This window comes from Nycticebus coucang, chromosome 12 (assembly GCF_027406575.1).
Source record: "Nycticebus coucang isolate mNycCou1 chromosome 12, mNycCou1.pri, whole genome shotgun sequence".
NCBI lineage: Eukaryota > Metazoa > Chordata > Mammalia > Primates > Lorisidae > Nycticebus > Nycticebus coucang.
This window is the reverse complement of record NC_069791.1, coordinates 106981997-106997497: the sequence shown is the minus strand read 5'-3', so window position 1 is coordinate 106997497 and position 15501 is coordinate 106981997. Positions and strand designations below refer to the sequence as shown.

Genomic DNA, 15501 nt, shown 5'->3' with positions numbered 1-15501 from the left:
TACAAAAATACCATTAGCAGGGCATGGCGGTACATACCTGTCGTCCCAGCTACTTAGGAGGCTGAGGTAGGAGGATCATTTGAGCCCAGGAGTTTGAGGTTACAGTGAGCTGTGATGATGCTGCGGCACCCTAGCCCGAGGTGCAGTAGTTAGGAGCAGGGCAGAGCAAGACTCTATCTCAAAAAAGAAAAAGAAATCCTGCCATTTGTGACAATGTGGATGAGACTGGAAGACATTCTATCAAGTGAAAATAAGAGACAGAATGGCAAATACTGTGTGATCTCACATTTACATGGAATATAAAAAAGTTGAACTCATAGCAACAGAGAATAGAATGGTGGTTCCCAGAACCTGGGGGTGAGGAGAATGGGGAGATGTTGGATACAGGGTACAAATTTGCAGTTGTAACATGAGTAAGTTCTGGAGACCTAGTGCATGGTACTGTGACCTTAGTTAATGATATTGTATATTTGAAGTTTGCTTAGATAGTACATCTTAAATATTCTCATCACACACACACACAGATAACTGTGTGAAGTGGTGGATATGTTAATTAGCCTGATTATGGTAATCATTTTGCAATGTATACATATGTAAAATTATCACATTGTATATCTTAAATATAAACAATTTTTATTTATCAGTTAAACCTCAATAAAGCTAAAAAATAATAAAGAAGAAGAAGGATTTTACATCTAGAAAACTCTAAGGACTCCTCCAAAAGACACCTAGATTTGATAAATAAATTATCCTTCTTCTTAGCAAAGTATTACAAGAATGGAAAAGCAAGTATACAATGTACTTAATACCAACATGAAATCAAGAGATAAACAGCTACATGCCCACATGAACGAAAAGATAAAATTAAATTCAAAGGGGGGAGGGGTGGAGAAGGGGGGTGTTGGTAAGCTCTCACCTAATATGCACAATGAAAGGGTCTACAGCACAGCCCCCGGGTGAACAGCTTAACTGTAACCTGAACTTTACCTAATCAATGCAAACAATCATTTTTACCCTCATGTTAATCTGAAATAAATTAAAAAGAAATTCAATAAAGTGTCAGGTTGTAAAATCAATGTACAAAACCCAATAGCATTTCTACACAGCAATAACTATCAAGCTGAGAACCAAATCAAGAACTCAATGCCATGTACAATGGTTGCAAAAAAAAAAAGAAAAGAACAAAAAAACCTAGGAATGTATTTAACCAAGAAGGTGAAAGATCTCTGTAAGGAGAACTACAAATTGCTGATGAAAGAAATCATAGACAACAGAAAGAAATGTGAAAACATCCTATGCTTATGGATTGGAAGGATCAACATTGTTAAAATAGCCATACTGCCCAAGGAAACCTGCAGATTCAGTGCAGCAATTCTTATCAAAATAGCCAATAGCATGTTCGCAGAATTATAAAAAACAATCCTAACATTTATGTGCCCCCAGAAAAGGGCCTGAATAGCCAAGAAAATCCCAAACAAAAAGAACAACACTGGAGTCATCACATTACTGGACTTCAAGGTGATAGGAACTCAAACAGCACGGTATTGGCATAAGTAGACACGTAGAATAATGGAACAGAACCCAGAAATAAACTTCTTATTTGAAGAGAAGAAAGAGCAAGCAGGAGAAAGGTGGGGGGAGGTTATTTTGAAAGAATGCTGATGGATGTCCTCTTAAGAGGAGTGAAATGGGGGATAGAATATGAATGACAAAATGGCCCAATGCATGGAGGTGCCTTGGGGTGGAATTCTATGACACAAGTGGTGGAGCTGATGCATTCTTGGGAAAGGCTGGATGGAGCAAATGCAGTCTTTGGTCTTCCTGCCAAACACACGCTTCTTGGTTTCCCGAGCTCACCCAGTAATCCCTGTTTATGGAGTACCTGAGCCCTCTTGGGCACTGCAGTAGGTGCAGGACCCTAACTCTTGAGTCCAGACTGGGATGGGGCTAGTGTGTTTCTACTTTCTTCTAAAAATAGCCGGGCGTTGTGGTGGGCGTCTGTAGTCCCAGGTACTCGGGAGACTGAGGCAAGAGAATCGCTCGAGCCCAAGAGTTTGAGGTTGCTGTGAGCTATGAGAGCTGCTAAAAAAAAGTTTAAGTTGGGGGGGAGGACAGGGGAATGCTTTAATCTGAACTTTGGAAAGCTAGCTCCAGTAGCAGCGTGGAGGAAGGGTGGGAGGAGGGTGCCAGACTTGGTAGGGGCTCCAGACAGGAGGCTCCCTCTACGGTTTGAGAGAGACCTGCCGTGGCTCTGAACACAAGCATGTAGAATAGGGAAAGGAAAAAGAAAGAAACGTGAGGGGTGCTGGGAAGGCATGGAGGCCCCTACACTGAAATGGTGGTGAGTGTGAGAAGAGACGTTTCCTCCTGTGCTGGGAGGAGCAGCATGGCGGGCAGAATGTCAATCATACAATGGTCCTACGAGCAGGGGTTGCTTGGAGTGGAATTTGGTGTTTGTGGGCAATGGATCTGATGTGATTTTGAGAAATGGTACCTGGGTACCCTTTCCTCTCTTATCCCCAGTGGCAGATGAGATCACTGATGTCATCCCATTCGCGGGGGATTCTCTCTTCTGGTTGGATGCATTGAGAGAAATTGAGTGGTGGTTATTCATTCTCTCTCTCTCTCACAGACACACACATGTGCACACCTGTTCTGTACACCTGGAAGCAGATTATGGGTTCAGACTGCCTAGCTTTGAACCTTGGCTCGGCCAAGTACTATGTACATGAGTTTGGGCAATATACGTCCTCTGAGCCTCAGTTTGAAAACCTGTAATACGGGGACAGTAATGAGACCTCCCACTACCATGCTACATAGTGCCGCATATGGGATGTGCCCAGTGAATATTAGCTGTGATGATGATGGTGAGGAGGAGGAGGGTGGAGGTGGTGGGGGGAGATGGTACCCAAGGGGAGGGAGGCTGGGTGGTGATGAGATGTATAGTCTCCAGTGGGACAGATTCAGCTGATGTGCCTGCGGAAAGTCTGTTCATCGGCATCCTCGGCATATCAGCCTCATTTGATACCTTTACTTCTCCATTCATCCATGGAAATTAAAATAAAGCACGTTTAAAAGCTCCGTTACGCCACTCTGAGAGTAACAAGGAAGCACCTCAGGGCTCACCGGGGCAGTCCTTCAGCAGGAGCAAGCAAATTCCCAAGCACTCTCGCTTGGTCCTTACTGTGTTACCGCATCATTTTCCTTTCTTTGTGGGGGCCCATCCTGGCAGCAGCAGCAAAATAAGCTGTGCACACGGGTGCAGGGTTGATAACAGCCACAAACTCTCGCGCGCCTCCTGGCGGGCAAAAGCTTCCTGCTCCCCTGCCCCCTCACGGACTCTTCATCAGGCCCCTACCGTGTGTCAGATGTACTTGAATAACACCCATCCTACTGTAGAGATGAGATGGAGAAAAACCAATAAAACAGCTTTGGAGTTGAAATGCTCAGGTCACAGGAATCCCGTTTCAACCTGATGGGCGTGGGGCCCAGACCTGAGTTATTTCTGTTATGGCTCTCCAGGTGATTTTAATGTGTAGGAACCAGGGCAGCCAACGTGTGCAGGGCAGCAGCGGGCTTGTCTCTGGGTTACCGAGCCCTTGTCACCTCACAGCCACATAAATCACTTAACCTCTCTTCCCTTGTCTTCAAGGGAATACCATTTATGAGGGTTGTACCACTTGCCTTACTTTTTGGGTAGTCAGGAACAAAGAGATAACAGGTGTGGGTGTGCTTTGTAACGATGGTGAATGTGTGAGTGAAATGAAAGTTGCTATTTGACTCTGTTAAACATCAGGCCCTGGTATCTGTTGCATCAGGGTGTCAGCCTGGGGACTCAGCAAGTTCTGGAACTTTCTAGAACATGATCCAATGCTCCAGACTGGATGGAATGAGACCTCAGTTAATGGTGTGACTGAAGCACAGAGTCTAGAGCAGACACCCAGAATCCCACACCCCCTGCCTCCCTCGCTCTGGGTTTGAAACAGTTTGTTCTGTCTTCTGAAGAGCAGGGAGCATGGGGAGAGAACTGCTTTTGCTTCAGAACCAAAGTGGGTGTATGAAATCTGTTCCTCTCCCCCGGCTGCACATTCTGAGGAAGCTGAGTGCCGGAGGTGGTCAGAGATCTGTAGACTCGGAAAAGTGCAGGCTGAGCCATGGCAGGAGGAGGTGAGTGCAGGAGAGGCGACCTTACCACCCAGGCAGGGAATGGGAAGGGTGTCCAGGGGCTTGAAAGAAAGGGCCATTTGGCACATCAGATGCCAGGTCATGGGAGTGTGGCCAGATGCCTCATCACCTCCTGCCCGTCCATATAATCACCTTAGAAAAACCAAAGCTAATTGTGAAGGCCTCTTCAGGGCCTTGTTCTGCAACTATGATTTGCAAGTAACTCCTTAATTCTGTCCCCACGAGGGGTGTACAATGCCTTTGGTCCACAATGGGTCTTGAAGTTTACAGAGCAAACCAAGATTGAAGTGGGGCAGGGTAACTGCGTGAGGCCGAGGAAGGACGTCAGTGATGGTTTCTCTGCAAAGCACGGATTCACTACTGTGCGGAAAGCCAGTTCCCTCTCCTTGTCTTGCAGGCCCCTTGGGTTCAAAAAGAATGCGCTGGTTTGTGGGGGATGGTGGGATGTGCAACTAGCATGTCACTGGATTGGAGATGGCTTACATTTCTGGCGGTGTCTTTGCAGGCTACAGGAGTGGGGACATGGAGGAGAGCTCTGACACTGCTGGAGTTAGGCACGGATGGTGCTCATGGCAGCTCTGTGGGATGCTGGGCACTATTCCCATTTTATAGGTGCAGACACTCAGACCCAGAAGTGTTATGCCTTTACCCAGAGTCACATGGCCAGTTTAGTGCAGAGATAGGGCTCGCACTCAGGTGTGGTAGACCCCATGATATTTCAACTATAAAGCTTGAGTGAGGCACACAACGGGGTGGTGAGGGAGTTTGAACTTCATGTAGCATACCCAGGGGAGCCATTGATGACTATAGAGCAGGAGAGTGGCATGGTCACAAAAGCGATTCCCATCAGGCATCTACAGACACAGCGAGATGCTTTCAGTCCAGAGTGTGAATTACCTCTATGAGAGAGTACCACGATCTGCTGGGTGAGATACCAAGGGGGTACTTGTACTGTGGAAAAATTAATAGTAGCTTATATTTGCTGGTCACTTGCTATGTGAAGGGCACCGCCCAGGCTGCGTTGATATAGGAAGATCATTTGATTCTTTCATTATTGGTAACAGTAGTGGAGAGGTGAAAAGCTTGGGGATCTTGAAGATAGGCAAACCTTATTTACTCCCTGTGAGACCCCAGAAAAGTCACTCTTTTCTACCTTTGAGTCTGTTGGGTTTTTTTTTTTTTCATTTGTAAAATGGGCATAGTACTAGTACCAACTTTGTAAGGTGGTTGAGGGTGGTGTTAAATGAGACAGTACCTAGAAATTATTGAGCAACATGCCTCTCATAGGGTAAGTGCTTCTGCGTGTTCATTACAGTAATTATTATCTTGGCCACACCCATTTCAGAGATGAGAAAACTGAGGCTTGGAAAGGTTAAGTTGTGAGTTGTTTCCCTAAGGCTGCACGATGAGGACTGAAGCCAGGCAGTGTGACCCTAGAAGTCACGCTTGTCTCCATCCTGAGGAGACGCTCTAGGATCAGAACAGAGTATAATGGGAGAGCCCACCTGGGCCGAAGAGTTGCAAGGCAGAGGAAGGAGACAGCCCCAAGCGAGGGCTGTTGCACATAACTCCGTCACAGATGGCCTGTGCCGAGCTGGCTATGGGCAGATGAATTGCTGTTCCTATGATTATCTTTCTCCCTCATGAAGTTCACCTCCTCTACATGTGGAGAGCCAGAGAAGACAGCATTTGCTGACAGCTGCACTCCGTACGCACATCTTCGCATGGGTCATGCTGGTTGTGTCTAGCTCAGGGTACTGGGTCTCAAACCCCATCAGGCTCTAGCACGTTTGGCTTGTGCCTCCACACCAACCCCAGTGGTCCCGAGGGAGGACTGTGTGTACCTGGGTTGTCTCACAGACCTTGTTGCTGGGTTCCCCCTGCCCCTCAGAGTGCCCCCTGTTAAGAACTCTGTTCCTCATGCACTCACCACCAGAAGATGCTGCTGCACTGCCTTCTGCCGGCATCAGGCAGCTCTGTGGACCGGCTCCCTCAGGGGCGTCATTTCCCCATGGGGGTTATTACATGTCTCTTGTAATTAAGTTCAGAACATTTCATTCCCATCCCAGGAGGCCCCCTGATACAGCACGAGGCTGACAATGGACCTGCCTTCAGACTTTTCTGCCGTCTTCTGTTAGTGGGTTTTTTATACTGTTGGCTTTTTTTTTGTGTGTGTGTTTTTAATGAAATTCATTCTATGGACAACTGCTGAGGTTGATAGGACTTTAATATTCTCCTCCTGATCAGTAAAAAATATGCCGAAATATATTTTTGGGGTTGGGCGGAGGAGTAGTTCCTCGGGGTAGGCAGGTATAGGTGATGATGTTGAAAGTTTTTTGTTTTGTTTTGGACATGATAGTCAAGAGCCAGGCAGAATACAAGCTCAGGTACTGAATTCTCCCCTTCTTACTTTCCGTTTAAACCAAGAATGCCTCCTGGGCTCCTTCATTCACACGTTCATTCACTCATCAATTCTTCATTGTCCATATTTGGATATGCCATGTGCCAAGTCTTCTGCCAGGTTCTGGGGACAGAAAGATCAGGACAGCAAAAATTTCTGTCCTTGAGGAGTTCATGGTCCTGTTGAGATGAGATTTAAAACGATTCATCAATTCAAGAATATTGGATTTCTCCAAAAGCTACTATAGGGAAAAAGATAATTATCCAAAGTCTTTAAATCTGTTACCCACTTTAATTGATTTAATTAGGTACGATTCATAGAACTGTAATATTGGACAGGGCCCAAAAAGCATTTATTCCTTTTTTTTTTTTTTTTTTGTAGGCTTTGGGCCATACTTCACTCAAATTATCCCCTAAACTCATGCATTTGGGAAAAGAGCAGTATTTCCATGGCAAATGTTTGCCCTGTAGGAGACAGACATAGGCCTGGTCTCTGCCTTCATAGATCTGATGGGAACTTCTCGTACACACACACACTCACAGAAATAGAATCTTATCAGTTGTGCTATTGAGATTGTATTAAATACATGTGATAAATACAGAATGCAAAATAAAAACATGGCTGTAATATGATATGGACCTTTGAGAATTCTTTCCATTTTCAAAAAAAGAAAGTATCTCAGCATTTGTGAAATCCTGTTTTGCTGCAACACAGAGGCATACCTTCTGTTTAGTTGGCATTTTTGCACCATGCCAGCCAGTCAGCAACATGGCTTCAGCATCTGCTCTATGCAGATCTCAGATGATCCCAGGAAGCCTGTCGTTGGGTGTTGGAAAGGGGCTGGATGCAGAATCGCAGAGCTAGGGTTCAGATGCTTACTTGTCCTGTGGTCATTTTGAGCTTCGTTTGCCCCTGTCGGCAAGACCAAATTCATAGGGTCATTGTAGAGATTTGATGAGTTCAGGGGCGTGACGGCAGGATGTAAGTTGTAGGACTCCAGATATCACCAGCCACTGCTTAGTGGAAATGTTTTCTCCTGATCATAGATTAATGAAGATGGTAGGACCGGTAGAGCCCTTTAACCCAGCATAAATTACCCTGTCATTTTCGAATGCAAGAACATTCAGGGGCTTCCCCTTACGTTAGGATAGAGTCTACGCCTCTGGAAATGGCTTCTGAGGCCCTACAAATGGGCTTCCTGCCAAGCTTTCCAACATAATTTCATCCTCCCTACTGTAGGGGCACAATGAGTTCTTTGGAAGTTTCCTAAATAGCCAAAAATGTACCCTCAGGACTCCTCTGATTGTAATGTCCACTCATTTCTTCTCTTGCTCACCTGGACACTCCTTCAACTTCCCATACACACGTCTCAGGCCCCAGTTCGTGAAGTTGCTCTTCCTTAGGTTCCCTTAAGTTCTCTGTGAAGGCAGAGACCATGCCTAAGTCTGTCTCCTATACCAGGATTTCTTCAACATCTAAAATTATATTGGCACATTGTAAGGTGGCAACAAATTTTTTTTTTTATTGAGCAGATGGATGTTCACATAGTATTTCTTATACTCTGTATCACATGGGAGTCTTTGGTTTAAGTGACAGAAACTCTACTTAAATGGACTTATGTGAACATTGGAACTTAGTGGTTCATATAACCAAGAAATCCAGGGTAAACAGCTTCAGGTATGGCAGGCTCCAGGAGCTCCACATGTGTCATCAGAAATTGGTCTGTCTTTGATGATGCTATTTTGTCTGCATGGAGTCATTTTCCAGTTATGAGCTTCGGGCCCAGGTAGGATTTGTCCCATTGGAACCATATAGACTCAAAGGAGGAAGGAGGGGGATGAACAGGAGGAAAATGAGGGTACATGATGAGCAAGCAATAGTTGCAGATGTCCATCCCTGGCTATGGGCTTCCAAGTATGGGGCTTCTCTCATTTGTGTATTTCCAGTGTCTGTTCCAGAGTATGGCACACAGTGGGTGCTCAGGAAAGTTTGCATATTGATACATGTGTGATTTATTTTCCCTGACTTCTAGGAGGGCGCTTCTGTAAACCCATAAAGACATGCAGTTCTATATACCCTGCCTTCTGCCTCATCCTCTGTTTCACTTTCTCTTTACTTGTTGGCAGGATCCGACGTCTACCTTCTTCCAGTTTGGTGCGTCCATCCAGCAACAAGCCACGGTCATGCTGAAGATCATGCAGGATTACGACTGGCATGTCTTCTCCCTGGTGACCACCATCTTCCCCGGCTACAGGGAGTTCATCAGCTTCGTCAAGACCACCGTGGACAACAGCTTCGTGGGCTGGGACATGCAGAACGTGATCACCCTGGACACCTCATTTGAGGATGCAAAGACGCAAGTTCAGCTAAAGAAAATCCACTCTTCTGTCATCTTGCTCTACTGCTCCAAAGATGAGGCTGTCCTCATCCTGAGTGAGGCTCGCTCCCTTGGCCTCACCGGGTATGATTTCTTCTGGATCATCCCCAGCTTGGTCTCTGGGAACACAGAGCTCATCCCCAAAGAGTTTCCATCAGGACTCATTTCAGTCTCCTACGATGACTGGGACTACACCCTGGAGGCCAGAGTGAGGGACGGAATCGGCATCCTAACGACTGCTGCGTCTTCCATGTTGGAGAAGTTCTCCTACATCCCTGAGACCAAGGTCACCTGCTACGGGCAGGTGGAGAAGCCAGAGACCCCGATGCACACTTTGCACCAGTAAGAAAGGGCTCTTTGTCTCCCAAAGTGGGATCAGAGTCTTGTGGTGGTGTTATCTGTTTGTTTACATACTGCTTGATGAAAATATGCACTGAAACAGATAACTGTGTGTGTTCTTATGGGATTTTCCGTTTGGTCTTCTCTTCCCTCACCTCCTTTGTTCATAAGTAACATCATACTTTAACCGTTTTCTGAAACTTGCTTTTTTTTTTTTTTTTTTAACTCAACAATATCTCTTGGAAACCTACACGAAGGATCTGTCTCTCATCTCTCATCCATCCGTCCTCTGTCTCGTACATCTGAAGTATATTTACATTCTTCATAACTCACAAAGATTCTGACAAGTCCAACTCCAGAGCCCACATCATATTCCTCAATATGGATTTACCATGATTTATTTATTCTATCTGCATAATCATAGACATTTAGACTTTTTCCCCAGACTTTTCTCATTAGAAAGTAAACTGCAATGATAATCATTATGCTGCCTGTCTCTTTAGGCACATGCGCTGGTGTTTTTCTAGGATTAATTCTAAGAAGTGAGAGTTAGGGTCATAAGGCACATGTATTTTAAAATTTAAATCTCTATTGCCTATTTATCCTGCAAAGTAATTATACCAATTTGCATTCTCACTGACAGTTTGTGAAGTCACCCGGTTTCCCACATCCGTACCAACATGTCATGCTTTGGAAAACTGCCCACACTGGTTTCCTAGTCTCTGATTGACTTTTTATCTGGATTTATTCCCTTCTTATAGCCTAAGTATTTCTGTAGGTCATTGGAAACCTTGGCAAATGTTACCCTTAGAGCCGCATTATACGCCATCGCATGGGTGCATCATGATTTATTTAACTACCCCAATCTCGGTGGACATTTAAGTTAAATTTTATGTTTCTGAGAAGTGTCATTGTTCCTTGTGGTTGTCATCACAGCTCAGCTGTTGAGATTTAGAAGGATCACTCCCACACTCGCTTTGCATGTTTTTGCCTGAGAGTCACTGATTTATTTCATGCTTCATTCCTCTGATAATGAGCTATGCGGTATTGTGATTATGCGACTAGATTCTAGAGATTTGTCTGGGTTCAAATCTCTCATCTCATTCACTTTCCATGTGACTTGGACAATTGTATTACTTTTCTCAGCCCCATGCATTCATCACAAAGTGGTGATAATACACCTGATTTTCTAGGCAATGGATCTCAAACTTAGTGTCCATCAGAACCTCTGGGAAGGCTTGACAAAGCACACCTTGCTGGGCTCCAAGCTCAGAGTTTCTAGTGGAGTAGTACATCTGGGGGCAACGTCCAAGAATTTGCACTTCTGTCTAGTTTGTGGGTAATGTTGATGTTGCTAGCCTAGTGGCCAGGCTTTGAGAACCAAAGTTGTATGTGTTCAATGAAGTGATGTGAAGAGCTGCAGTCCAGAGACTCCCACCCAGTCATTACTTAATATCTTTCAGAATGGCGAAGTTTCTGGTCATCAGAAATGACAGTTAGTAGACCATGTTGGTTTGTTACCAGCAGATTACCATGTCACTCTAAAATGTCTCTGCAAGGTTTCAAGCTGTTACTCTGCCACGGTTCAGAGGTATCCCAACTGGGGCTCTGTGTGTGTGTGTGTGTGTGTACATATGTGCACACGTGATGGAGTATGCAGAGTATACTTCTTTACAATTAACGTACACATGAAAAACAAACTCTTGAATTAAGAAATCGTGCTCCTTTGATATTTCCCTTTCCCTCTTTAGTGATCCCATTTCTACATCGCCACTTTCGGCATTTTAAATAATTGTCCCAATACCAGGAAGGAACTCAAATAAGTCACGATGAGACACGGGAGGCTCTTACCAAGGCAGGTTCACTGCCAGCCCAAAGACAAGAGCTGGGAGAATGAATGCTGACCCCCCCATCATAAGACGTGCCCTGCAGCTGGAATATTCAGAAATAGACAATTTTGATGGAAATATAACTCAATGTTAGAGCAATTGAAATACAATAGATATAGGAAAAAGGAACTGAAGAGGGATGATTGGCAAGGCATTTAGAGCCTTTTCTGGAGACCACGCTGGATTCCATTCTCTAAAGAAAGAAAATCCCGCTGCCTTGAAATGCTGTTGTGCTCTTCCCAGACGTTATGGCTTTAAATGCAGCAATTCTGTACATGATATTTCACCCCCAGAGCGCTGTTTCGAGTGTGGTAAATCATCACACACCTCTGGGTGTTTAATAAAGCTTCTCTCCATCTGTGGAGGGCTGGTAGTGGTCACTGGTATGTGTATAAGTAATATCCCCTCACCACCCTCTCCCACCACCACCATGCTTCTTACGTCCGCCCCAGGAGAGGGTGGGTGGCTGCCCTTGGCTGGAGTAATAAGGGCCCTGTATTTTTCTCTCCTACATCCATCATTCCTTCCATCCAACAGACCCTATGTTGGCTCCCGGAATACTTTGACAGATGAAGATATAACTTCTCTCCTTTAAGAACTTACAGTCTGATGAAGATGGGGAGAATTTGTCTACGGACAAACTCAGTTAATAAGAATTCTTTTTTTTTAATACTGAAGAAAAAAAAAAAAAAAGAACAGTACAGAAAAATACAGAATCTGATAAAATACCCAACCCAACATTCACCACCAAGAACAAAGGTGAGAATGTCAAAGGGTAATGTTTATTTCAACATTTTAAAAGAAGCAAGTAATGATAACGTTGAAGTCTTCATCGTTCCTCTTCCCAGTCCCACTTTTCTCCTCTTGTCTTTGTGGGAGGGAAAAACACTGTAAAGAAATAGGTATATATCCAAATCCAGGTACGTGCTCTGTGCTTTCAATGTAAATGTACATATCACTGTATTCCCAATACTTCATTCTTTTTTAATGTGCACAAATAGTATCTACTGTATGAGAATTTCCCTTACTTCGACCTTATGTTTTCAAGATTTCGCTATGAAGACAATTATAATTCCAACATGCTCATCTTAATTGCCATTAGGTATTCTGTTGTATAAGTATTCTAACTTGTTTTAAAAAATCATTCCCCTTGGATAGACGTTTAGGTTGTTGACAGTAAGGAGTCCTCAGTTTAGATAGCCGGAGACTGAGAACAGATGTATCTGTTGCTTGTGTTAGATTCACAAGCGTGTTCGATGGAAACCCAGTTAGGGGTTCCTCATTTCAAGCTTACAAAAATTATATTTTCAGCTGGATAAAAAAGTCTTTCTTTGCAAAACATCTGGTAAACAAATAGTTCTTATGAGGAAGGTCAAATCGCTTCAGAAGAGGTTCAGATGAGTGAGTTACTGAGGAGACCTGGGCTCCAGCTTTGAGTCATTGAGAACAACATCTTGGGGCCAGCTGGACATCTCACCCGGCCAACCCCACAGACTTTACTTAAAATCGCATGCAAAGATCTTGTGCACTTAGGGCATTATAACCAGGCCTTGTTGCTCATGAGGCTGCTGTGCTCAAGGGGCTGCTTGTAAGGGATGGCATGTTCACGACCTTACCATGGACCTGTTTTTGGCCATGGGATTCCAGAAAGAAAAAGTTTAAGGGAAAGGGGAGAATTTCCTTTATATTTAATATTCCTGATTTTACAGAAGACACTTTGAAAAGAGCAGTCAGCATTTTCTAAAGTTCAAAAATAGCTCAGCCATGTTATGTAACCTCCTCCTTGCTACTGCAAAGTTATTAAACATCTGTTCCTTCACCAAGCACAGAGCACGTCACTGGTAACTCCCAGAATTATGACGGTAAACCATTACCTATTTTGCTGGTATGGAACCTAGGCTGGTCTGTCCAGTTCACTAGTGGCTGGGGCCTCCTGGGCGGCTTGTGGCACCAAGGTTAAGAGCACAGGCTCTGGCGCCAGGCTGCCTGGGTTTGAATCTCTGGTCTGCACTCTCTGAGACCTAAAATTTGGGGGGAGTCACTTAACTCCTCCAAGTCTGCTCCCTCAGGTGCGACATGGAGATAAGGAAAACGCTTGCTTCTTAGAGCACTGCCTGGCACACGGTTACTATCACTGATGAAACTTACGAAGTCATGAGCAAAACAAATGTATCTGCATGCCCAAACCCATGATATTAGCATTCTTTCATTCATTCATTCAAAAATGTATTTAGTGCCTTAGGTATGCTAAGCACCACTTATCCATACATAGGTGGTGAGACGCAGAGAGGCCACCCCGTAAAGACTGGGTATTGCAGAGTTCTCTTTCATCCATTGCTTGCCCTGAGGTTTGGGGACCCGTGGAGTATTCCACAGTAGAGGTCCAGCCCACCAGGTTGGAGGGATAGGAGGAAAGGGAACATCCTGGTGGTGAAGCACAGCATCCAAGGAGAGCGGAGGGAAATCTGGAGGACTCAATGTTCTGTGAACATTCTCCATGCTTCTTTTTGGTAATTTCACTCTTTCCTCTGGTGCCAACACCTCTCATTGTTAAAGCCTATGTTGGCTCTTGGCTGGAGCACGTAAACCCAGAGGAAGTTCATAACATGTTTTAGGACTGTGGTTTTGTGAGACCCAGAACATTAAATCGGTGCTGTGAGTGGTGTGTGTGCACACACCTTTGTTTACAGGCACCTGCACATGTAATTGTGCACGTGTGTGTGCTTGTGTGCTTGTGTGTGTGTGAGTCAGATAGCTCTTTCTTTTTATTGTCACAAAATTGAATGGAAGTGTCTATGCAAAATGCTTAGCGCAGCGCCTGGCTCATAGCAGATATTCCACCAGCATTTGTCATGACCTTCTTATTGTTATTATGACCATCATCATCATCACTGTAACCTTAGCTTATACTTAGTATGCTGTATGCTATGCACATACAGGGACGTGAGGAATGGAAGTGGGTTTCACTTTCTGTTCTTAGGCCCTGCATGACCGCTGTATTTCCTGTGGCTCCTGAGTTAGGGCGGGAGGACTTGGAGAAATTATGCCCTGGAAGTCAAATTCAAGTGCTCACGCAGACCTGTGACGCATCTGAATGGGCAAACCATCTTTTCCTGGTAGAGTTATGAATTGGTCTCAAAGGGCAGTTGTTTGGCTTTAATTGGTAATCCATGGCTTGACTATTTAACCTCTTTTATTTATAAAGTCAGGCTTCTGGTTTAAGAAGCAACGACATTGTATATTAATGCCTGGACAGAGAGGGAAATCGGAAGGAAGATCTGTGTGTGAGAAGCAGTTTAATTCATGTCTGAGTCCCATTGATACTTCTTTTAATCTTTAAAATAACCACAAGAAAAATTGCTGGCTTAATGACCCATTAAGAGATTGTACTAAGTCCCATTGGCATATTTTTATTTGATAATCTGAATTATTACTGTTGGTTTGTTTTTTTTTGTTTTTTTTTTTTCAATGCCATTAAAAGAGCCTGCCCCGTTAATTCTTTGAACTTGACTGGAGTTAAAACTTCCCTGGGGTGAATGTGATAACTCTTTGCAAATATTTATCTGTGGGATTACCATATGCTCAACAAACATTTCTGGCAGTATCATCAGGCACCCCAGAGACTGAGCTGTCCTATGAGCCTGTGTGGTGCACCTGAGTGGGACTCTGGACTCAGCAATGTGGTAAAAAGCTGAGCCTCAAAGTTAATCGGTCGGAGACACGTCATGAGAGAATCTGGGCACCTGTGGAAAACTGGGAACACAGAGCACATTCCCCAGGGCTATGTGACTTTGTGGAATGTGGTTTTAAACAGAGCTATGTTCGAACCCTCTTATCATCTGGGTTATACTGGGCAAGTCATGTAACTTCTTTGAACCTTCGTTTCCTTGATGGTAAACAGAGAAAATCCCAACTGTTGGGGATGATGATGATGACAACTAAATGTGTGTAACACACCTAGCCAAGCATCTAGGATATAGCTGGCACGCTGCAGATGGCAATCCCCCTCCTTCCCTGGAGCTGTACTGGCCTCCTGTGTGTCCTGATGGGAGCGTGAGAGGTGGCTCAGCTTGCTGGGTGTTCAGGCTGAGCGCTAACTTAACAGCCTCTCTTCTGCAGCACCATCTCTTGTTTGTGGCATCTCCCCTGGAACACAGCCCTCCCTTTCTTGGCTGGAAGTCAAAAGAACCATGTGCCAATCCTGCAATGCAAGTCAATCATTTCCAATTGGCACCCAGTGAATAGCTTGACAAATGGTAGGAGCCTGATGCTGGCACCTTGGAAGGACCAGAAGGTGGCTATGTCTTTAC

At 44.6% G+C, this 15501-nt stretch overlaps 1 protein-coding gene across 1 annotated transcript in view; it reads left to right on the top strand.

The window, feature by feature from the left end:
* Positions 1–15501, top strand: part of GRIN2A (glutamate ionotropic receptor NMDA type subunit 2A) — a 446701-nt gene that overhangs the window by 251863 nt on the left and 179337 nt on the right. The window contains exon 4 of the mRNA XM_053556038.1: positions 8713–9305. Within this exon, the coding sequence (XP_053412013.1) occupies positions 8713–9305 (593 nt within the window). The remainder of the gene's footprint in view (positions 1–8712; positions 9306–15501) is intronic.